The sequence below is a fragment of the Rhinichthys klamathensis genome, unplaced genomic scaffold, assembly GCF_029890125.1.
Source record: "Rhinichthys klamathensis goyatoka isolate OS25496 unplaced genomic scaffold, OSU_Roscu_1.1 h1tg000748l_1, whole genome shotgun sequence".
In the NCBI taxonomy this organism is placed as follows: domain Eukaryota; kingdom Metazoa; phylum Chordata; class Actinopteri; order Cypriniformes; family Leuciscidae; genus Rhinichthys; species Rhinichthys klamathensis.
In genome coordinates, this window is record NW_026607157.1 from 101,804 (window position 1) to 126,837 (window position 25,034).

General features: G+C 40.1%; 1 protein-coding gene across 1 annotated transcript in view; it reads left to right on the forward strand.

Annotated features, from left to right (window-relative positions):
- The first annotated feature begins 355 nt into the window (after positions 1 to 355).
- Positions 356 to 25,034, forward strand: part of myt1b (myelin transcription factor 1b) — a 103,829-nt gene continuing 79,150 nt past the window's right edge. The window contains exon 1 of the mRNA XM_056242730.1: positions 356 to 451. Within this exon, the coding sequence (XP_056098705.1) occupies positions 424 to 451 (28 nt within the window). The 5' untranslated portion in view covers positions 356 to 423. The remainder of the gene's footprint in view (positions 452 to 25,034) is intronic.

Sequence of the window (25,034 nt, forward strand, 5' to 3'; positions counted from 1 at the left end):
TCTCATTCACAGCGGGTGCTGAAAAAATATTAGTTGAAAACACTGTGCTGTAACTTGACATGAAACGAAAGAGAGGCAGAAAAGGACATCAAGCTATAGGAAGCTCGCAGTGCTCACAAAGGTCAATTTATTTGCTTGAACTGAAGGCACAACAGTAGTGGTCAGATGAGAGACATTGAGTGGGCTTTGATCCAGCAATCTTCTTTATAGCACTGAGATGCCTTCTCTCTAAACCCCCTAACACCAAACACACACACACACACACACACACACACACACACATATACACATCACTCCCCTTCAGGTTGTTTTGAAAAATGAGTGACTTAATGTCTCTTGTCTTTCTGCAGAGTGACCAGTGATGCATGAGAGGCCAATCAGAGTCAAAGAGCAGACGGTCAATCCAAAGAGCCGAGCACTGTCATGGAAGACACTGAGGTATCAGAGAAAGGTAAAACGAAAAACTCCACTAATAATTATTTATGATAAACACATTTTCCATCCGATTTGTATGTTAGTAATGCAAAAAAGTAATGAAAATGATAAATGGTCTTTTTTTTTTATTTCTTTTTTTTTTTATAAAGTACTAAAATTTCACACTTTAAGTAATATACATTACTGTTTAAAAGTTTGGGGTCAGTAAGATTTTTGTTTAAAAAAAATATGAATGAATGAATAAAATTATTGGTTTTATTCAGCAAGGATGCATTAAAAGTGACAGTAAAGATTTATATTTCAAATAAATGGCATTCTTTTGAACTTTCTTTTAAATATAATATTAAATATTTCAACATTGGTAATAATAATAAATGTTTCTTGAGCAGCAAATCAGCATATTAGAATGATTTCTGAAGGTTCATGTGACACTGAAGACTGGAGTAATGATGCTGAAAATTCAGCCTTGACATCACAGGAATTTTTTTTTTATATATTAAAATAGAAAATGGTTATTTCAAATTATAATAATATTTCACAATATTACTGTTTTACTGTATTTTTAATCAAATAAATGCAGCATTGGTGAGCAAAAATCTTTTTAACCCCAAACTTTTGAATAGTAGTGTATCTTTTTAGTTTATATTTACAGTAAGTGAAATATGACCAAGACATTTCTTGACAGTTTTTTTGAGATTCATGCATTTACTTAATGAAGTGCATAAGTGCAATTATTCCTATGCTTATTTTCAAAGCTGTTTTTTTTGTTGTTGTTGAGCTGAGTTTTTCTTTTGCTGCTTGTTCCGTATCGATTGTATCAATATAGATTGTATTAAGTCAGTTTCCCACTTTTACAATGTCAAGCCTCACCATAACAGTATGTGTGTTGTATGAGAAAATACATTTTCCTTGCAACTGCTCCCACTTGGCATTTATGAATTAGATTTTCCGCATGAAGAAACCACTGCGTATGGCCTTCAGTGAGATGCTGGACTGATTTGCACAACAGTTTCATAGGACCCCATAAAACATACCAATTTAGAGCTGCACTTGAAAGCACAGACCATTAATTACAAAGAAGAGGGGTGAATAATTCATTATGCTTTGGCCACTATAGCAGCAGCCTGAGGTTGGATTTGTACTGATGGACAAAAGGGCTGGAAGAGAAGCTTTTAGCAAATGTTTCAGCCTTTGCTGAGAAGAAAGTGTGCAGAATAGAGCCTATTGGACATGTATGGGGAAACTCTTAAGTGTTCTGTTTTCAAAAGGAGCATATCAGTGGCTACTGAGGTGCAGTTTGTAAAGGCATGTAGTACTTATTGTGATGAGTGCTCCCAGGATAAAGATGCAGAACAGACCTCCATTTCAGAGCATGTTTACCACAGAGATTAGACCTTCATGATGGACATGCCACTCTTCTGGGTACATCAATAAAGCCTTGTGGTTTACACACACACCCTACCCTAGTGAATAGATGGATGGATGGATGGATGGACGGATGGACGGACGGACGGACGGACGGACGGGTGGATGTACGGATGGATGGATGGATGGACGGACGGACGGACGGACGGACGGACGGATAGATAGATAGATAGATAGATAGATAGATAGATAGATAGATAGATAGATAGATAGATAGATAGATAGATAGATAGATAGATAACCCTTTCTCAATGTCTCTGTCAGTCTCTCTCATGTTTGAGTAAATGTCATTTAAATTGTTATCAGTGAGAAATTGCGTATTGGATATTTCATATTGAGTCAATAAGTCCTGGCATTTCGATAAACTGGTCACACAATTACTTTTCAGATTGCACACATATACAGTGACATTATGGAGTGACCTCACCACCTCTTTCCTCCCATGTACATGTGGAAGTAGAAACACAATACCAGTTTAACAACTTTTATGCTTTTGTGTTTTATATTAATCAGATTATCTCATACAATCTCTCTGCTCACTGTCTGTTGTCACTTTCTTTGTCCACCAGATGTCAGCGTTGCAAAGAATACATTGCCACTTCTTCATAGAACACTCATTTTAGCTGTAAGTCTGAGAAGTGCCATGTTTCTGATGATATGTAGCAGTGCTACCTTTCCCAGTGTTTTTAAGAATACTAACATGCCTTAAATCCAGTAGCCACAGTCATTTACACACACACACACACACACACACACACACACACACACACACACACACACACACACACACACACACACACACACACACACACACACACACACAAAATTTAATCTCATTTGACTCTCATGTCTTTCCAAACCTCTATGACTTACTTTCTTCCATGGAACACAAAAGGAGACATCAAACAAGTCTGTTGTGAATGTTCATTTCAGTAAAATAGGTAAAGGTAAAAAAAGAAAAAAAAATGATCTTGAAAATGACAAAAAGTGTTATATGGAATATGGATAGTTCACCCAAACATGAAATTTACTAATTTTGTTCCAAACCTGCATGACTTCCTTTCTTCTGTGGAGCATAAAAGAAGAAATTTTGAGAAAAGTGTTTTGTCCATTCAATGGAAATCATTGGTAACCACAACTGTTTGGTTCCCAGCATTCTTCAAAATGTCTTCGTTTGAGTTCCACAGAAGAATGAAAGGCATGCAGGTTTGGAATGACATAAGGGAGAGTAAATGATGAGAGAATTGTCATTTTTGGGTGAACCTTCTGTAACACTTTATTTTACAGTGTCCTTGTCACACATTGTGTCCTTGTGTACAGTATTTAGTATTGTGGTAAAAGTAAATTAAGCATATAGCAACTAACCCCTAACCAAAACCTATCTCCATATTACATGTTGTCAATTAATATTACACAGTTATAATTACACTGTAACAGGACACCTTAAAATAAAGTGTAACGGTCTGAATACGCAGTATTCCTGAAACGAAAATACGAAAAGTAGTTGAAAAATACCCTGATGACTTTCAGCCTCTTTTGAGATTCAGAAGTGCACATTCGATGCCTTTCTCATATTCGTGAAGTAACTTTTTTGTCTTATAGTATCGGAAAATTAAGAAAATGCTAACAATATCCAACTAGTCTTGTTTAGTCCATGTTATTTTGCCACGAGATGACAATTTTGTTTCAAAACTTTTTCCGAGAAATAATAGTTTCACCACCATTACCAACTGAAGTAACCTTTGAACAAACTTTCAACTGTGGGAACGTCAGTGTGGAATTGTGTGGCGTGTTGACGGCTAACTCATTAAGGCCTAAATGAAAGTGATGAGATGTGATTTTAGACCGCATCTGGAACAAATGGCCCAGGCATTGCCTGTTCAGTCTGGCCAATTTCGGAGGCCTGTACCAACCCACATCCCCCGCCTCCACCCGCCGACAAGGCCAGCACACACACAGGTTTAGATCTGATATTTATTTCATCGAGCTTGTGTACGCAGTTGGTCTGATATGAATGTGATTCCACGCTTTGATGCAGAGACAGATTGTAAAGTGTGATTTTATTAAATCCTTCATTAGGATTCATCAGCGAGATTGGATCAGAAAAAGGTCACTGTGCAAATTCGGCCCACTCACCCCCCAATAGCACCCCTCGCTCTTGCCCTCCCTCTCGTTTGCATTCGCTCTCTCATTTCTCTCTCATTTGCTCTAGTTGGGGGGTTGGCCGCCGCTACTGAAACGAATTTGCTGTGAAAATGGGGAAAAATGAGCATTATGGGCTGGCGGAGGAATACAAGGTGAAAGTGACATTATCTCCCCCTCCGCGTCTCCTCCCTCTCTCCTCTTTCCCCTCCTCCTCCTCTCCTTCCACATTTCCGTTCTCCGGTGCCTTTGCGGGATGATGGTGCCACAAATCATTTGTATGCTCTCATTTGGGTCTGCAAGCCGCGATGGTGCTTACTGCTCACGGAGCAGATGACTTTCAGAAGGGGGGGGAGTAAAGGGGGAACGTCTATTTTCTGGCACATGAAAACATCAGTTGGAGTTGGAGCTGAAATTGAGAGGGAAATTGCTCACGCCATATGTCATCTTTCGCTGAGGGCTTTTTTTTTTTCATTGGGTGCATGTTATGTATGCATCTGAGCGAGCAGTTTGCTTGGTGTTAATTGTTGTCATCGGAGTGTAATGTGTGCTCTAATGGGAATGCCAGTTTATCTATATCTGTAGACCTGCTGGAGTTTAGTGTACTAAGGTACTAAGGCATAGGATTAAGTGATCTCTCCTCACATTTACTGGAAACAGTGGCTTTGGTATGCATCAAATATCAATTGTCGTGAAAAAATCAGAACCGTCAACATTACTTTTGCCCGGTTGATCATCTTCTGCCACTCAATCTAACAAGGATCTGAAGCATGTACAGTATGGTAGACTGCCTCTGCTTTCTGCTGATTGATTCATGGCTAGTAAAGTCATTTGACGCAAACAACTGATATAGTCAGCAGTGTGTCATATACACCAATAGATAATAACATTTAGTTTAAGTGTGCTCTGCAGTTAATTATTTAGTTAGTTTAACTTTATTTGTCCACCAATGTGGAAATTCTCCTTTAGTTTCTCATAAAAACAACATTTATACATACACAATACACAAGTTATACACATACACAATATGTCAATATAAAAGGTATTCTCACAAGGAGTTGCTTAGCCTTCATTTAATATTCCAATTGCCACTGGTATAAAGTCATCAGCCACTTTAAATGCTCAAGAGCTTGAAAGCAGGATGGATTCTGATTGGCTGTCAATGTTTTCATTGTTCATCAGCTGGAAAAAATCGTTCTGAAAGTTATTCCAATGATATCGTTCCTCTGTTATCATTTTAGTGGTGTTTTGGACTTTTCTCCGAGAATTAGAACAATTATGTGAGCGGGCCTTAAAACTGAGAGGAGGTTATTATTTCTTAGCTTGACCCATTCAAAATGCTTTATTTATGCATTTATTGTTCCAGTAGTGCTGCCCTTACCAGCAGTTAAAAATGTTAACGAAGTGAATATTATGTTATCTGGCCCTGCATGCAGCTTTCAGGCGCTCTATTATGCACACTTTTAATTGGTTCATTAAAAAATTGACAGACAGGCAAGATCTGGGCCACAGTATCTCATATGCAATGAGTCCGTGCCCCTTCACTTTTGGTTTAATGTGAAGTTTGGTTTAAGCCTTAGCAACAAAAGGGGAAGTGTGAGTGTATAATCCCTCATGAGTCTTTTAATGTCTACTTTCTATTTTCAAGAATCCCCTCATTCTCCCCCACAGACACAATTCTTCCAGCACACTGGCTGTATTGCCACTTGTGCCCGAACTGATCAACCTATTCCTATGAATGACATTACAGACAGGGATTATCACCTCTCTTTCACACACACACTGTATGCACATAGACACATTGCTTGAATACTCAGCTGTAGTTTTTAGATAGAAATACACCTGACCACTGATGCGTGATTCATCTGTTACAGTCGCATGCTCTCGCACACGTAACACAGACATATGCGACCGTATGAAGACACATGTATAGATCATTCACACACTGTCGCACGGCCTTGCCCTGGAAAGCATGCTTATACACACACGCATACACTGCAAGTGTGAAATAAGAATCATGCCCTAAAGCAGACTTCTGCACTCTCTATGACTGTTCCAAAGGGACCTCCATCTGTGAGATTCAAGTGGAATATTTATTGCCAAATGGGACAACTGTTATTAAAAACCACATTTATGAGAAATGTGTGTGTGTGTACACAGGTATGCATGCAAATATATATATTTAAAATTCTCTGCGTTGTGCTCCCTTACACACAAATGAGTTTTCTATTGCATTCCTGTTTATGGAAGCCTGGTTCAGAGTAAAAAAGATAATTATGAGACGAAGTTTAAAATAAGAAATTAAGTCACACTGTGAGATATAAATTTAAAATTCAGAGTAGTAAAGTTGTAATTGTGAGATGTAAAGTCACGATTATAATTTTTATTATATATATATATATAATATACATATACAGTATATATATATATATATATCAATGTCATTTTGTTTAACTTGATTCCATGTGTGAAATTTACTTGTAAAAGAAAAATCTAGTTAATTTTACTTGCACTGAATTTGTTTTAAAAAATAATCACTGAGGCAGAAATGAGCTTCCATACTTCAATACACTTTAACCCCACTGCAGTGTGGGATTTAATGGATGCCCCTTCCATACAGTAGTTTTTAAGTTGTGACAGAATTAGCAAATCATTTACTTGCATAATGTGATGTATTTCTGAGTGAAATGATATTCAACAAGTAAAAATGTAGGCCTTGACATGACTTCATCCATCTGGAATTAATTGGATTGTGACAAGTGGGCGTGGCATACCAAGTGTGCATGCGTAGCTGGTGAGCTGTGTCCTAAAATCGCATACTCTCTTGAGTAGGTACTTATTTTGATTAAGTAATTACTTCATGGCTACTAAAAAAATGTTATACATAGTATGAGTGTGTGTATGAATGTAATCTGGACGCATTACATTTGCCAAGTGCCATCACATTTCAGTTGCGTTGCTTCACCTCCATTCATAAATCCTCTCCCGTGGCCTCATGGGATAGTAAAGTGTCCATTGTATGCACACTTCGGAATTTTGCAGGAAGTAGTAAGTCATCCAGGTACTCTTTTATGAGTACTGTGAATTCGGACATACTACTTTTGTCACATACTGTAGGTGTAGGCTATAGTAGGGAGGGATATATGTGATTTCGGATGCAGCCGTTGTCTTTATATTGGAGGGGAGGAGGTAAAATAAGAGGACTTGATGTCAGCAGAAAAGGAAAGTCGTTGTGTTTGGATGAAGGATTATTAAAACTTTTTTTTTTTGGAGTAATGTACAACAATGTCTTGTTCACAATACCAAGAATGTCTATTATTATTATTATTATTATTTTTTCATATTGACTTAGTCTGTTACAATAGAACTGAGGAGCCCAGCTCTACTTTCTTAAACTAGCTGTGAAAACTTTTATGAAAAACCAATTTGGCAAAGCCTAGATATGGCCATAAACCATTTCGCCTCTCCCTTTCGATGAGCGAGAACTGAATAAAAACTGCTGATGGTCCATGAAGTTCCACTTCAGTTCAGCCACTTTAGAAGATTTATCTAAACTCAATTTAAAAATTTTAATTCGCCTATTTATATTTTAAAAGCATTTATTGTATTGAATTCAGGAAATTCCTAATAATAGCTTGGCTTTTTTTAAAATCTCGCCTAACCCACTTGTTGTTGTTGTATGTTTTTCCACCCATTCTTGGCTTCGCAGCTAAGCAGTACTGCAGCGTTTTCTGCTGTGTGGAACATACAGGGTTCCTACGCAGTTTGGAAAAGTATTGAAAAGAATGGACAAATATTTTGTCTTATATAATAGAAAATTAAGAATTGAATGAATTGTTCACTGTCAATCACTGTTTAGTGATTCTTTAGTGATTGATTGTCAAACACAACTGAATGAATTCAAGGTTCACCTTTTCATTATCCAAAAATGCAGGTTATAAGCGTTTTAGGTTTCTTCTCATGATATTCTTAGCACCGTATTACAGAGCCTCTAAAAGGACCATAGCAAAAAAAAAAAATATACAGACTTGTGCGCAGCCGAAACCATTAAACTTAGCATAGACAATGCACACTGAGCCACCTATTGCACCATCAGCCCCTTTCGAAAGGGGAACTCGCACTGCATCAATGACGCTATTGGGGAACGCCTCAGCATAACTGATAACTGAAGTACTGTATCACGGCAATCGTATTGGCCGGCGACAGGCATGACGTAACCTGCTAGTGAGACCAGGAAGTATAAGAGGGTGCCTAAAGAACATGTCATCCTCTTTTTGTCTTCAGGGACTGTTTTGCTGGTACTGTGAATTACAGAAAATCATGGCCAACAAACGTTTCAGGAAGTGTGCCGACCCGTGTAAGAGGTTTCTTACACCTGGTGACACTCAGAACCTGTGCGTGTTCTCTTTGAGTGAGGAGCATTCGCGCTCTGTCCTTGAGGGGGCTGGGTGTGCAAACTGCGGGCGTTTTTCAATAAAAACGCTCCGCTCTCCTCTGTCTCTCTTCTCGAGGGAAGAGGGACAGTCATCTGTACCCCAAGGTCCTGTTCGCGCCGAGGCGGAGAGACAACTGAGATCGAGGGGATATCAGATGGAGCTCGCCGACGAGTTTGAGAGAGAAGTTAATCTCTTATGCTCTCCGGGGGCTGACGAGGGTGAGCTGCTGGAAGAGGATGCATCTTCAGATGGCTTCAAGCCAGGACGAGCAGGAGGCGGCGGGTGAAGACGCTGAAATGACTGAACCCGCCCAGCCCCCCTGCCCCGCGTATGCTGAGCTGGTGGAGGTTATGGAGCGCGGCACCGCTAGGCTTGAGTTGCCATGGCACCGCGTCAGAGAGGAAGCTGCTCGTGGAAGACTTGATGAGTGCTTTCTCTCTGGTCATAACACAACAGCTCCAGTGAGCCTTCCATTCCTTCCCGACTTCCACGCTTAGGTCGAGAAGGCGTGGAAGAACGCGTACTCCTGCATGGGTACCGTATTTTCCGCACTATAAGGCGCACTTAAAAGCCTTTAATTTTCTCAAAAAACGTCAGTGCGCCTTATAATGCGGAGCGGCTTATATATGGATGGTGAACACACGTTCACCAAGACGCGGAGACAGCGCCGGTGTTCTGACGATTTGTGCTGCCTTGTCGAAAAATGCTACCGTAGCGCGAATCGATCACAGAATGTCGATTAATATTAAATGAAATACAATTATAACACAATTCTAAGTTATGAGTAGCTACTGTATACTGTAAACTACTGTTTTTATTTTTAAAACAGTGTGAAAAGTAAAAATTATCATCAAATATTCATCTTTGACTTGTTAAAGCACACCTTTCCTTAGTAACTGAAACTTTCAGTTATTCTTGTTCAGCTGACTGACCGTACAAATATTCATATGGTAGTTGGCATTTTTAAAAGGGAAATTACTTTATAACACATGAAAATTTACCTTTTGTTAAAAAAAAAACTGAGTCTGCACATGCGCATAACCAGTAAGTAGCAAATCTCGATGGGTAGCATGAATCGTCAGAACACCGGCCGACTTACGCCACTATCTGGCAATGGATCGTGGATGCCTGGGCTGACATATCAGTCTCCTGTGATCCGAGCTTTCACGAAGGCTGCAGGCAGGAATAATCTCTTTATTCAGCCAGCTCACATACCCGTATTTACTTCCTGTTTTCGGCCGAAGTCCACAGTAGTTGATTGTCGAGTTCGCGCGCGCGCGATCAAACCTCCTCCACGTGTTCAACATCTGATTCGGATGAACTATCCGAATCCGAACTATCCATTTGAGCTGATATTCTCACATAGAGAACACCACACAGCACCGTCATCGGCTGACAGTCTGAGTCTCCACTGTTGCTTAGTTACCAATGATCGCGCGCGCGCACTCGACAATCGCCTACTGTGGACTTCGACCGAAAACAGGAAGAAAATACGGGTATGTGAGCTGGCTGAATGAACATCATTTTTATTCATATCTTTCACATTTACTGGAGTCAGATTCACTGTGTTCACTCACATGGCTGTGCACTTGTAATGACACATTAAGGTTGTTAAGAGGCTAAAAGCAGGTTTAAAACTTTTCCCGTTTAAGTCAACAGGGTGCAAATTTTAAAAAGAGGATAACACGGTGTAGGCAACACCGGTTTTTGTCGTTGTTATCTGTACTGACAGCACTCCAAATTTACAAAAAATGAGCTCAATGTTAAAATTGACCGGAGTTTTCCTTTAACGTTTGAACAACGTTACCATGGGAGTGAACAGAGTTGTCAGAACGCTTAATAAAGTTTGACTTTATCTGACTGTTTTGTTGACATTTGTTGACATCTAGTGGATGCATAACGCAAACCCAGTCAAACGTTTGACTGCAGTATCTTATGCGCCTTATAATCCGGTGCGCCCTATATATGAAAAATGTTCTAAAATAGGTCATTCATTGAAGGTGCGCCTTATAATCCGGTGCGCCGTATAGTGCGGAAAATACGGTACATGTCAATGCCCCCTATTGAAGAGACGTTTGCGGGCTATCTCTAGATGGGGGAGACATCGACACTAACAGCTCCAGCCCTGCCATCTAGACCGCTTAAAATCACGTCTCGTCTAAATGGCAGGGCATATGCGGCGGCAGGTCAGGCTGGTGCTGCACTGCACACGATGGCTGTGTTGCAGGTGTACCAGGCTGATCTGCTGAGGGACTGGTGGTTTAACTCCAGGCGGGGTGGCTGAGTTGCTCCGCACCACAGACCTCGCTCTCCGGGCCACCAAACAGTCCGCAGTCGGTTGATCGATGGCGGCAATGGTGGCCACAGAGAGGTATCTGTGGGTGAACTTGGTGAGCATCAGGGAGAAAGAAGTCTTTTCTCCTTGGTGCCCCAGTCTCGCCCTCCGAACTTTTCGGGACCTCCATTGAGGCGGTGGTCGGAAAGTTCAGGGAGGCGAGGGCGCGCTCGGCCGCATACAGGTATACCGTGCCGATCCGAAAAATTAATTTTTAGTCTGGAAAAAATTCTCCGATGACGCAAAAATCGTCATTTTGCATCATCGGAGGATATTTGTGCCAGAGGCTAAAGACTACAGCCAGTGTTCCGCATGTTTTCACCACGCCCAAATGGGGCGGGATCTCACTCACAGAATGTAAAGATAGTGTCAGCCATCTTTCTGTAGAAGCTAAGCTAACAGGCTCTTGCCTCTTGGTCTGTGTAGAAAGTTTGTATAGTAGGCTAATCATGATGGCGGAAGGTAGTTCTGAAGTTGAAATGGCAGAAGGGGATTTCGAAGATCTGTTGCGAGAATCTGATGCTGGCTACCTGTACGAGCCGCAATACAGCGACAAACAGTTGCGGGAGATGGAGGAACAAGAGGCGGCCGGAGCGAGACCTGAGCCCGGCCAGACTCGAGCTGTGGCGGACTGGCGGTGTCAGTGCTCTCTCTGTGCGCCTATGGAAACCGATATAGAGTCCTATTGCTGTCGCGAATCTCAGCGATGCCATTTTCTTCTGGACGAGATCGCTGAATCCGCAGAGCTTTGAGTGTAAAAGTGTTAATATTAATAATTGTTTTAATTAAAAGTTATAACTCACATTGGTTGTGGTTCTTTTTATAAACCTTTAGTGTTACTAGAGTATGGATTAGCCTAGATATTGTATTAGCTTAGAGAAATAGTGATTTCAATTGGAAGAAAACAGTTCATATGCAGAGCTACTAAGCTACTCTGTTGACATGGTCCTGCCTTGCATCATATTTTTAATGTGAAAGTCTAAGTTGTGTTATATATACATTAGGCTAGTACATCCCGGTACAACGCAATTTAGCACCATTTCGAAGGAAATTTATCAAATAACTCACAATGTATCAAAGCAAGCCTAGTTGTATCCATTTTTCGGATTCTGTCGCCTGTAACCGGTAGGCGTGGTTTGGGAGTGGCCTCGTAAGGGCAGCAAAGCAAGTGCATTCTGGGAATTGTTGTCTTTCAGCCACGTGAGTAAAAAATACATTCAGTCTAGAATGCTTCAATTTCAAAAATAATTTCACATTTCTACTAAACAAATGACCAATATTAAATACACATTCATCTTCCCAAAGGTGAAGTATCCCTTTAAAGTCCCTGTAAAGGCAATTTCAAAAAAAAATTCTAAACACATTATAAATGTTAGAAATGTATTGCTAAAACATATTACAAAGACTGTGAACTGTGAAGAACTGAATTGTGGAGTTAGACAGTTAAACAGTTTTTCACCATTGCTATTTTCCGGATTTTCTGGGCGGGCTAAAACAGGGCTCGATGACGCACTGGAGCCCTTGAGCTCCTGGACACGCCCCTACTTGATGACGCACTGGAGCCGCTGAGGCTTGCCGCTCCTAACAATATTATAGAGCACATTCACATCAGTTTGTCGCTCAATCGCGAGTTACTGTCAGTACTATTATTAGTAACACAGCCTACAGATTGCTAGCTAGCTATGTCTTCGTCACGGAACGGAAATGCGTAGGCCTACTACCTGGATGCGATCACCGGATCACGTACAAAACAGATCGGTGTCCTTATTTAAATTTCCGAAAAACGATTACATCAAGAAGAAGTGGATTAATTTTGTGAAGAGCCACCTTGATGGAGAGCTGAGGATCACCGCCAAAACCCGCCTCTGTAAGTGATCATTTTACAAGGGATAGTTTTATAAACTTTCGTCGGAGATAACTGTCTGGGATTCACTGATAATCCGCTGTTACTGGTGACTGGGGCCGAACCGACTCCCGCCTCAGCCCTTATCCTCCTGTCGCGCCGACAATTGGTGCCATCATCGGCAGTGCGTGCCCACCGTGCGAGCATCCATTCCGGCTGTAGAGTTGAGTGTGGCGACTGGCGAAGAGTCGACGGTAGCTTTCCCGCGAGTGGGCGTGGTTTCAGCACAGCCAGTGGACACGCCCCCAGCGTTTGAGAGCAGAGATTACTGCTCATTTTTTCAAGATTTTGATAGCTTATTTTATGTACTTGCTGGCTTTTTTTATCATTCAAATTTGGCTGGGTGACTAATAACACATTTTTCTGTGGTGTGACAAACTCAAAACACATACTTAATTTTGACTTTACAGGGACTTTAACAAGCCTGATGAGAATTCAGATGAGAATAATGTTACATTGTCAATTAATAATGTTAATTAAAATTAAGGAAAACAATATTGATCTGAAATATAGCAAAATAATTTTAAATTAATTCAGGTACAATTACCAAACATATCGCAAGTCTTTTTGTCTTTTTATTAATTTAATTAATAAACTTATTATATAAAACAATTGTCAGTGCACTACAAATAAACTGGTTCTATGCCTTTATTAATAAAACTTATTTAAAAAATACAATGCCTTCTGCATTTTTGTTTTGCTTTTCCCTCCATTGTACCGAAATCGTACTGAACCGTGATGTCTGAACCGAGGTATGAACCGAACCGTGACTTCTGTGTACCGTTCCACCCCTACTACAGAGTGCTCCATTTCATGGACAGCCACCGGGTAGCCCTATACTCCCCTTGTTTGAAAGGGTCATTATGCAGAGTACTTCACCTCAGTTGAATCATAGCAGGCCTTCACGGAGTTTATCTTTCTCATAATAGTGAACTGTTCTTAGACCCTTCGGTCCCTGAGCTCTGCACTGTGCATATTTGAGCTGAACTGTTTTCCCACATTGTGAGAGAAACACTAGGACCGCTGTGGTGTAAGTGTGTCAGGTCTCCTCTTCTTCTAGAGTCGTCCTGCTGAAGCCTCCTCTTCCCATAGCCCTGTGGAGGAGCTTTAAAAAGAAAAAAAAAAGGGGGTTGTTGGCTTCATCTGATAAGACATGGTAGCCTCCCTGGTATAGGGGTGGACACTGGTCCCCCTGAAAGTAGCATGCTAGTGTCACAGTCTGTCTTGTCTCCGCCTCGTCACTACACTTCCCAGCATCCCTCTTGTCTACACACCTGCTTGTCTTCATCGTTATCACCTTCCTCACAGCTGCCTGTCGTTTATGTAATCATCATCACTGTGTATTTAGTTCCTGTCTGCATTCAGTTCATTGTCCGGTATTGTTCGTGTTTGACACGCTGTCTCACCTGTTCCTATGTATCTACGAGTAAAGAAAGTGTTTACTACGTTCTTCGTCTGTCTTCTCTGAACCAACCCGTGACAGCTAGGGCCCAATCAGTCTGGGCCTTACTCCCTTAAAGGAACCCCCCTCTAAGTTGAGCTGTTTGTTTCCAGGCCTTTGAGCTAGCTTTGGGTCAAGCCCTTTTTGTAGAACCACAATGCTGCTTTCTCATAAAGCATGAAGCTCGGGCAATGGCCGTGGGATGTAGTGCTACTGACAGCCTGATGTGCTCCAGTAGGGGGGTTTTAACTCCGAGTTAAATGTGTTTGTGCTTGCAGCACATTTAAAATGAACAACGTTTCGACCCAAAGGGTCTTCGTCAGGCAAGCAACAATCATAGAAATGTACAATTTATATCAGTGTGACTGTGAACCATCACACCTGAACTCATTAGTGAACTAATTACCCAATCATCCAATGCAACGACGACCTAATCAAACACAAATGTAATCAATAAAGCATAAAAAAACAAAAACACAGAAAAATACAGAAAAAAAATGTATACACAAAAAATGTTTACAATAAGAGTTTCAAATCAAACTCCATATTTAAACCTTTTGGAGAAAGAGTATTAAGTGTATGTATATAAAATGCTTCCCTCTGTTCCCTGAAAGCTCCTTTGCAGCACAGCCATGATTGGCATACATCCCCTCAGCATGGTGGCGTTGGTATATTGTTCCCCAATAGAGTCATCGGATTCGGCACAGTGAGAGTTCCCTTTTGAAAGGGAACGTTACGACTGTAACCTCTGTTCCCCGAGAACAGGGAATGAGACACTCCGCCGTTCGCCATGCTTCTGGGCTGCCTGCAGACAGTCCCTTCAGACTGATTATACAGTACTTGTATAATAATTATACAGTACTTATGTATGAAATCATTTTATATATAATATAATAATATAATAAAGTGCTGTGATTTATACAGTACTTCAGTCATCAGTCATGCTGAGGCGTTCCCTAATAGCGTCATCGACGCAGTGTCTCGACCCTGTTCTCAGGGAACAGAGGTTACAGTCGTAACCTAGACGTTTCTCTGCTGCCACAGAGGATGCGTTAAATTGGATATTAGGCCTTGATATTAGAGGTACTACCCTAAGGAAAGGCAAATAGGCCTAGATTTCTATTAATTCATGTGTATCTATGCTCTCTTTTTCTTCATGGCAGGGACGCACAAAGGAAATAGGTTATAATATATATAAAACAAGAAATTGTAATGCGTAAGCATGGAAAGAATTCCTGTGCGCATAATAATATTTTCTCGAGGGCACGGAAAAGTTTCTTGTGTACATGCAAAAGTCTGTATACGCTCACTTAAAGGATTATTAGGAACACCTGTTCAATTTTTCATTAATGCAATTATCTAATCAACCAATCACATGGCAGTTGCTTCAATGCATTTAGGGGTGTGGTGGTCAAGACAATCTCCTGAACTCCAAACTGAATGTCAGAATGAACGACTTGAGCAGGATGTTTCTCAGTGATACGCTACTCAGTTTGAGGTACATTATGAGATGTTGCAACCCAATGTTCCTCACCATCAACATTAACAAGTGAATGTCCATCAACAAACCAATGTGTATATTTCTAATTTATTGCTTTTCACATGTGGGAACTGTATCATTAACTGTATCGATAACAGTGCGTTAGACGAGCACTAATGTGAATGACTGATTTAACAATAAAATTTGTAAAACAAATCTTGCTCCATCCTTTATCATTACTCAAAGTAGTAAGAACAACAGACGATCTGCATTAATGGACACCATTTTAGGTAATAGTGGCCCACAGCTAATTAGCAGAAGTAAAACTGTAATAACGTGAGTTAGCCAGTTAGCCGGAGACCTACACAATATAAAACACAAAATTACATATTTTGAACACCCGGTAGAAAATATATACATCAGTAAATAATCATACTTACTGATAAAGTGGGTACTGACCCATAATGGATAAGCGTTTTGTAAACCTAATTTTCATGGAGATTTGAGAAGCATTCGTCAAAAGATTATACTGCTGTTGTATCGCTGTGGTAATTCTAACCAGACTCTTCACAAGCTCATCCTTTGGAAGTGTTTACAAAGAGAATTTGCCTTTGCAGAGCAGAAAACAGCATCTTCTCGACATACAGTACACAACACGAACCAGCTACAGTGTTTGAGGGCGGGTCAAGTTGTTCACAGGCGGGCAATGTAGAACATAGGTTGGCAATAGGGAAATGTGTTACCCAGTGACGTGTAGCCGTCATGATAGTGCGATTTAAATTCCTGACGACTCGTTTAGGCGGTTCAGAGTCGATTCTTTCTTTTGAGAGACAATAACTTTATTTATCGTGCTCTTTCGTCTTCATAACTTTGCAGATCGTTTACATTCACAGACAGCTGCATAACACATTGCATGAAAGGGAATATTCGGAAAAAAACATAATAGCGGTCTTTAAATATGGTTTGAAAATCTACAGAGAGTTTTGGAAATTTTAGTCTGGAAAAGTAGGGAATTTTTAAATGAAAAATGTGTAGGAACCCTGAACATAGCATGTCTTTATAGTCTGAGAGCCTCTGTCTTATCTGCTGATTATAGGACCGTACAGCTCTAAGGACTGATGGTTGAATGTTTAAGGTTTAAAAAGATAAATTGAAGCCTGCAAGGTGTGAGTTTTCGTTTCCTGCATCTTTGGACAAAGGTAATGGACTGAAAGGTTGAATCAGAATGGTATGCTGAAGAGAAAAGTAAATAGCTGAAGTGTTACATGTATCTGCCCATTCCACTCAACATCTACTCTCATTTCTTTCCTTTCCCATTTCATTCATTTTCCCGTAGCTCTTTTTGAAAAGAAATATTTAATGTGTGGGGGCGAAAAAAACATGCAGTTCAAATATGCTCTGGAGTGTTGCAACAGTGAAAGCAAAAATTATACTAATCAACTTTGCAGACCAAAAAAAAAAATCCCAGTAGTCTGTAAGTACACATGCGGTGGTCCGCAATTTAACAACTATTGAATAAGTGAGCTCGTCAAGTTGACCACGTCAGATAAACCCATTGCAAGGCCTGTTACTTTCACAGCAACCTCCTGGCTGCCTTATAAAGTTTCCCTAATTCGGAATATGATTAAAGATTACGTATGTGGACAAGTTCAAACAACTTAAAGGATTAGTTCACTTTTAAAAAAACTTTTGCTGATAATTTACTCACCCCCATGTCATCCAAGATGTCCATGTCTTTCTTTCTTCAGTCGAAAATAAATTAAGGTTTTTGATGAAAACATTCCAGGATTTTTCTCCATATAATGGACTTCAATGGTAGCCAAACGGTTCAAGGTCCAAAAGACAGTTTCAGTGCAAACTGCAAACTGTTCAAATGGTTTTAAATGACACCAGACGATGAATAAGGGTCTTATCAAGCGAAACGATCGCTCATTTAAAAAAAATAATAACAACGTTTAAGTTTTATAAGCTCACATGCTCGCCTTTCTCTGTTCTGTGTAACTCTCCTGTTCGAACTCGTTCATCAAAATGAACAAATCTTTTTCCGAGTCAATTCGTTCATTTCGGTCGTTAAATGAATCAAATGACTCGAAAAAAGATTTGTTCATTTTGATGAACGAGTTCGAACAGGAGAGTCACACAGAACAGAGCAAGGCGAGCATGTGAGCTTATAAAACTTTAAACGACTCCAGACGATGAATAAGGGTCTTATCAAGCGAAACGATCGCTCATTTAAAAAATAAATAACAACGTTTAAGTTTTATAAGCTCACATGCTCGCCTTGCTCTGTTCTGTGTGACTCTCCTGTTCGAACTTGTTCATCAAAATGAACAAATCTTTTTTCGAGTCATTTGATTCATTTAACGACCGAAATGAACGAATTGACTCGGAAAAAGATTTGTTCATTTTGATGAACGAGTTCGAACAGGAGAGTTACACAGAACAGAGAAAGGCGAGCATGTGAGCTTATAAAACTTAAACGTTGTTATTATTTTTTTTAAATGAGCGATCGTTTCGCTTGATAAGACCCTTATTCATCGTCTGGAATCGCTTAAAGCCCTTTGAACATGTGGCGCTCTATACCAGGACAGACTAAACACCGACTACGCCACCCTGGGAATTTCGCCCAGAGAATGATTTTTGTACTCAGGATCTATAAATCCAACAGCTAAAGACACACAGGTACGTGTACAATAGAGCCAAAGACCATGTTCAATTCTGAAGGCACAACTTTTATTAATACAAATAATTTAACAGTTTAAAACAATCCTCTCTCAGGGAAGAGAACACAAAAGCAAAAAAAATAAATAAATAAAGAAACGAAAGAAAAGAAACGAAATTGCTGAGGCTTACCGATGGCGGCAAAGGATTCAAAAGGGTCGTAAAAGATCCCAGGAAACCCCCCCCAGTAAACACACACAAACACACCCCAATAAACACCAATGCACACAAGTGCAAACAGGGAAGTCCACAGCACTCCAAACGGGGACAATGCCACCCAGACACCAATACCACCACCGGCTCTCAGCTACTGTAACAAAAAAAAAGAAAGAAAAAGAAGAACACACACAAACACACTCTTTCAACAAAGATTTACCAAAAAGAAAATACAGAAATAAAAAAAACAATATTTTCCTTATCACAATAAACGTTTCTCAATTCAGTAAGCAAAGAAAATAAAGATAAAGACGAACTTCACAAAATATAAACAATAACTGCCGAAACCAACAATGGCTCTAAAGAGGCAGTAGAAATATCACAAGAAAATAAACAAACAAATGCTCCTTAATTCAATAAATCAAAAATAAATAAATAAATAAACTTAACGCAAGGTACAAAATGACTGCCAAAACCAACAATGGTTATAATACGGCAGTATAAAGAAAACTATATATATAAATATATATATAAACAAATCAAAAGAAAGAAATCAAATAAAATATAAATGCAAATTTAATCTAAATTGGAATCAAAACAAACAAACCCAGGAAACAAACTTCCTTAATCAACAAAATTATAATATAAAGCCCCAACCCCTTGAGCTATTCACATGTCATAAAAACAATAGCATTCATGGAACAAATGCCACATACTTTTGCCCAGACAGCCAGAACTACCCAGTGGCCTTGATAGCAAGACGAGCGTACAGTGATCTACTCCACTCGCTGATACGCTATTTACACAAACAAGGCAGTGGCCCGGGCGAAGCGGCACGTATGCCAGTCAGACAAAGACATAAACAAAACAGAGATGTACACGAAGCAGCACCTCAAACATGGGCAACAATGCACAATATAGCCGCAGGCAAAACGGCAAAAGCAACAGCAAAACAGAAAACAAAACAGCAGGTAAGACAAAACAGCCGACAAAACAGCAGCCAGCGAATCGGTCCTGTGCAGCTAGCGATGATCTCCGGCTAAACTGGCCTCATTCCTGTTAGCCATCATTCAGACATACCCGAGGGAGAAAGCTCGACGAGTGCCCACGGCACTGATAATGCAGTGTGTTCAGTGGTTCAATAAATTGAACGACGAGATGAAAGTTCGTCCATCCAACCGGAGATCTGTTGCACAGCACAGGACCGCACACGGAGAGCGAGGCCAGGAAGCACAACACAACTTCCTGTCACCAATGAGCAAGAGAGGGCGTCAGAAGGATTACTCGCTATTTATAGGGCGGAGCTTCACACGGGGAGTGGCCAAAGAAACGCCAGTTCATTACACTAACTCATACTGCCACAATCTACCCCACCTTTTGGATCGTCGACCCGACGGTGGACCACTTATTACAAGTTCCCAGCCTTGACGGCAACATAACGAGAGATGCACACATTCTCTAACACGACTGCTAAAACATGAGTAAGGCACTGGTTGCAGGTCCTCTGCTTTTACGGCTACTCGACGAGCAACAAGTGATACACAAGTCCTCGGACATGACGACTAAAAACATGAGTGGGGCACTGGTTACAGGTCCTCTGCCTTTATGGCTACTCGACGAGAAACAAGCGATACGCAAATCCTCGAACATGACAGCTAAACCACGAGAAACAAGTGATACACAAGTCCTCGGACATAACGACTAAAAACATGAGTGAGGCACTGGTTACAGGTCCTCTGCCTTTATGGCTACTCGACGAGAAACAAGCGATACGCAAATCCTCGAACATGACAGCTAAACCACGAGAAACAAGTGATACACAAGTCCTCGGACATGACGACTAAAAACATGAGTGAGGCACTGGTTACAGGTCCTCTGCCTTTACGGCTACTCGACGAGCAACAAGCGATACGCAAGTCCTCGGACATGACGACTAAAAACATGAGTGAGGCACTGGTTACAGGTCCTCTGCCTTTACGGCTACTCGACGAGAAACAAGCGATACGCAAATCCTCGAACATGACAGCTAAACCACGAGAAACAAGTGATACACAAGTCCTCGGACATGACGACTAAAAACATTAACTGCTCAACTAAATCCCTCAACTCCTGTGACTCTCCCTCCATACTTACCCAACAAAGGGAAACTCTACCGTTAGGAGATAGGAAGACGGGGGAAAGTCGCCGGCTGCTGTTTTGCCTATAACACAAAAAGAAAAAAAACACCAAGAAAAAAAACAAATACAACAAAATTGAACACGTCCTTGGCATTAAACTGTACACCCTGCCGACTACGCCAAATTGTGGCGCTCTATACCAGGACAGACTAAACACCGACTACGCCACCCTGGGAATTTCGCCCAGAGAATGATTTTTGTACTCAGGATCTATAAATCCAACAGCTAAAGACACACAGGTACGTGTACAATAGAGCCAAAGACCATGTTCAATTCTGAAGGCACAACTTTTATTAATACAAATAATTTAACAGTTTAAAACAATCCTCTCTCAGGGAAGAGAACACAAAAGCAAAAAAAATAAATAAATAAAGAAACGAAAGAAAAGAAACGAAATTGCTGAGGCTTACCGATGGCGGCAAAGGATTCAAAAGGGTCGTAAAAGATCCCAGGAAACCCCCCCCAGTAAACACACACAAACACACCCCAATAAACACCAATGCACACAAGTGCAAACAGGGAAGTCCACAGCACTCCAAACGGGGACAATGCCACCCAGACACCAATACCACCACCGGCTCTCAGCTACTGTAACAAAAAAAAAGAAAGAAAAAGAAGAACACACACAAACACACTCTTTCAACAAAGATTTACCAAAAAGAAAATACAGAAATAAAAAAAACAATATTTTCCTTATCACAATAAACGTTTCTCAATTCAGTAAGCAAAGAAAATAAAGATAAAGACGAACTTCACAAAATATAAACAATAACTGCCGAAACCAACAATGGCTCTAAAGAGGCAGTAGAAATATCACAAGAAAATAAACAAACAAATGCTCCTTAATTCAATAAATCAAAAATAAATAAATAAATAAACTTAACGCAAGGTACAAAATGACTGCCAAAACCAACAATGGTTATAATACGGCAGTATAAAGAAAACTATATATATAAATATATATATAAACAAATCAAAAGAAAGAAATCAAATAAAATATAAATGCAAATTTAATCTAAATTGGAATCAAAACAAACAAACCCAGGAAACAAACTTCCTTAATCAACAAAATTATAATATAAAGCCCCAACCCCTTGAGCTATTCACATGTCATAAAAACAATAGCATTCATGGAACAAATGCCACATACTTTTGCCCAGACAGCCAGAACTACCCAGTGGCCTTGATAGCAAGACGAGCGTACAGTGATCTACTCCACTCGCTGATACGCTATTTACACAAACAAGGCAGTGGCCCGGGCGAAGCGGCACGTATGCCAGTCAGACAAAGACATAAACAAAACAGAGATGTACACGAAGCAGCACCTCAAACATGGGCAACAATGCACAATATAGCCGCAGGCAAAACGGCAAAAGCAACAGCAAAACAGAAAACAAAACAGCAGGTAAGACAAAACAGCCGACAAAACAGCAGCCAGCGAATCGGTCCTGTGCAGCTAGCGATGATCTCCGGCTAAACTGGCCTCATTCCTGTTAGCCATCATTCAGACATACCCGAGGGAGAAAGCTCGACGAGTGCCCACGGCACTGATAATGCAGTGTGTTCAGTGGTTCAATAAATTGAACGACGAGATGAAAGTTCGTCCATCCAACCGGAGATCTGTTGCACAGCACAGGACCGCACACGGAGAGCGAGGCCAGGAAGCACAACACAACTTCCTGTCACCAATGAGCAAGAGAGGGCGTCAGAAGGATTACTCGCTATTTATAGGGCGGAGCTTCACACGGGGAGTGGCCAAAGAAACGCCAGTTCATTACACTAACTCATACTGCCACAAACAGTTTGCAGGTTGAACTGAAACTGTCTTTTGGACCTTGGACCATTTGGTGCCCAGTAAAGTGCATTATATGGAGAAAAATCCTGGAATGTTTTCATCAAAAACCTTAATTTATTTTCGACTGAAGAAAGAAAGACATGGACAACTTGGATGACATGGGGGTGAGTAAATTATCAGCAAAAGTTTTTTTAAAAGTGAACTACTCCTTTAACTATTAAAAACAAAGATAACATGATAACATTTGAACCCCACTCAAACTAAATAAAGATTTTTTTCATTTTGTTGAACGAAATTCAAATGATCAATTCAATTCAAAGTTTATTTGTAAAGTGCTTTTCACAATACACAGTAATGGGCTTCATTATGTTAAAATGTCCACCCTGTTACACTTTGCTTTGTAAAAATGTCATGTAACAGGGTGGACAAGTTTTCTAGAATGTGAATAAATAAAGGTTCTTTATTGGCATTGATGAATCCACGAAGAACCTGTAACTTCCATGGGACCTTTCCACTGCTTAAAAGGTTCTTTAGATTATTCAAATATTCTTCACACTTATTCTTCACAGTTCTTTGGGGAACTAAAAAATGGTTCTTCTGTGGCATTGCCTCTTCTTTTTTTTAAAGAGTGTATGTGAAAAATTTGGTCAAGATTATTAGGTTATGCTAGCCTGAGCTTGACCAGTGTGTTCTGTCTTTGACGAGGCAAAAAAAATAATAATTTAATTGATTTTTTTTCTCAACAAACCTGGGCTGTGTTCCCCTCACGAATCGTGAGCCCAAGTTGATTGTGAAGACCACTGCAACCAATGTGCTTCCAAATCCACCAGACTGTAGGAATGACCCTGCTGCTGTTTATAGCATTTAGGCAAATATGATTGTGTGTATTTGGTACTATTTCAGTGTATGAGAAGCAATATGTGAATGTTCAATAGATTAGGGTACAAGAAATGACTCTTTTCATCATTACCACCACAGGACAAATCGTGCATTGCAGAACCGGCACTGAAACTCACTCTTGACCTTTCAGTCCTGGCTCCTGATAGAGGGCAGATTGGCCTCAACTAAGGGGTCCAGGATTCAGATTATCTCTCTATAATTACCTTGCAAAGATGAAAGGAAAGAACACGCTGTTTTGCCTGCCGATATACATGCCGACCTGTGTGTTCCAACGAAGGCTTGAGAGTAGTGTTTGTGTGTACGCGTTAATGGGAGCTCACTTGTGTAAGTATTTTTCCCTTCCCAAGTCTCCTGAAAGCACTGTGCTAAAAGCCCCTTGGAGCTTCTGGATGATCAGACACTAACAACCCATTCAAGAGCGTCCCTGCTTCCACAGACATTTCTCCTTCTTGCGCTCACACATGTGCTGTGTATGTGGAACTCGGTCCATTACGTTATGATACTGCAGTTCTACAGTATGGCGTGCATGTCATTTTGTGGGCCGCACGGCGTGTTTTGTTCTACCGTGCTGCTTCAAATGGGCTCTTGAGAGTAAACAAAGTGCTTCACTTCACGTGGTACACATTATGTGGCTCCGCATGGAGTGCAGGGTTACTTTACATGGCAAACATAATCAAACTCCTCGTATACCTTCATCTGTTTGCACTCAGGGAATATTTCCAAGTATTTACTGTATGGATCACAGGTTTGGTGGAATTTGAAAACTGAAAACATGTAATTTGAAGTATTTTATATTTCGGTTATACACTTTATTTTAAGGTGTCATCGTTACGTGTAATTAAGTACTGAGTAATATTAATTAACTACATGTACTCACTCAAGGGTTAGCATTAGGGTTTGGTTTAGGGTTAGTTGTATGTAATTATGCATAATTTATATATATATATATATAGTAACTGCATGTAAGGTGTAAAAGATAAACTAAAATAAAGTGTTACGAATATTACTTGATTGTTACACATGACATTTTTCAGTTATTAAAAATTATTAAAAATGGTAAATAAAAAAAAGGAAAACTATTGACTTGAGAGTCTACAGGGGTTCTCTCTATGATATGTGTTTATGTATTTATACTTCTTCGGTAACAACATATGAATTTGGTGGGCAAAATTTGATCGAATGGTAATTAAAAAGTGATCTCTTTTTCTAAAAAATAATAGCTATTTAAAAAATGGATACTTTTTTCCAATGAAATAAGAAGTGTGTTTCATTCTTTTCATTCTCTTCATTATAATATCAGGGCAGTTGAATCACCTTGACCTTTGGACCTTCTGAATGAGAGCAAATCCCTGCATCTGTGTTCCGACATCTAGTGATAAACCTTCCCAGAAGGCATGCATATTGATGTGGTGTTCAGGTGTCCACATACTTTTGGCCCTATAGTTTATATTTCCATAGTGTGAAGAAGACTGAATTGTCGCATCATTCAAATAATGTGTTCCTATCCCATCAATTGACTGGAAATGATGTTAGTACTTCAAGGTTCCAAGTGATTCTTGTAAAGACCGTAAAACCCATCTGCACCCTTTATAGCTGTATGCAAGACTCCTCGAGGAAAGGTTTTCGCCTACAACAGCTGTGTTTATGGCATTTTTCATGTTACACCACCACTGTGCATGTAGGCCTAT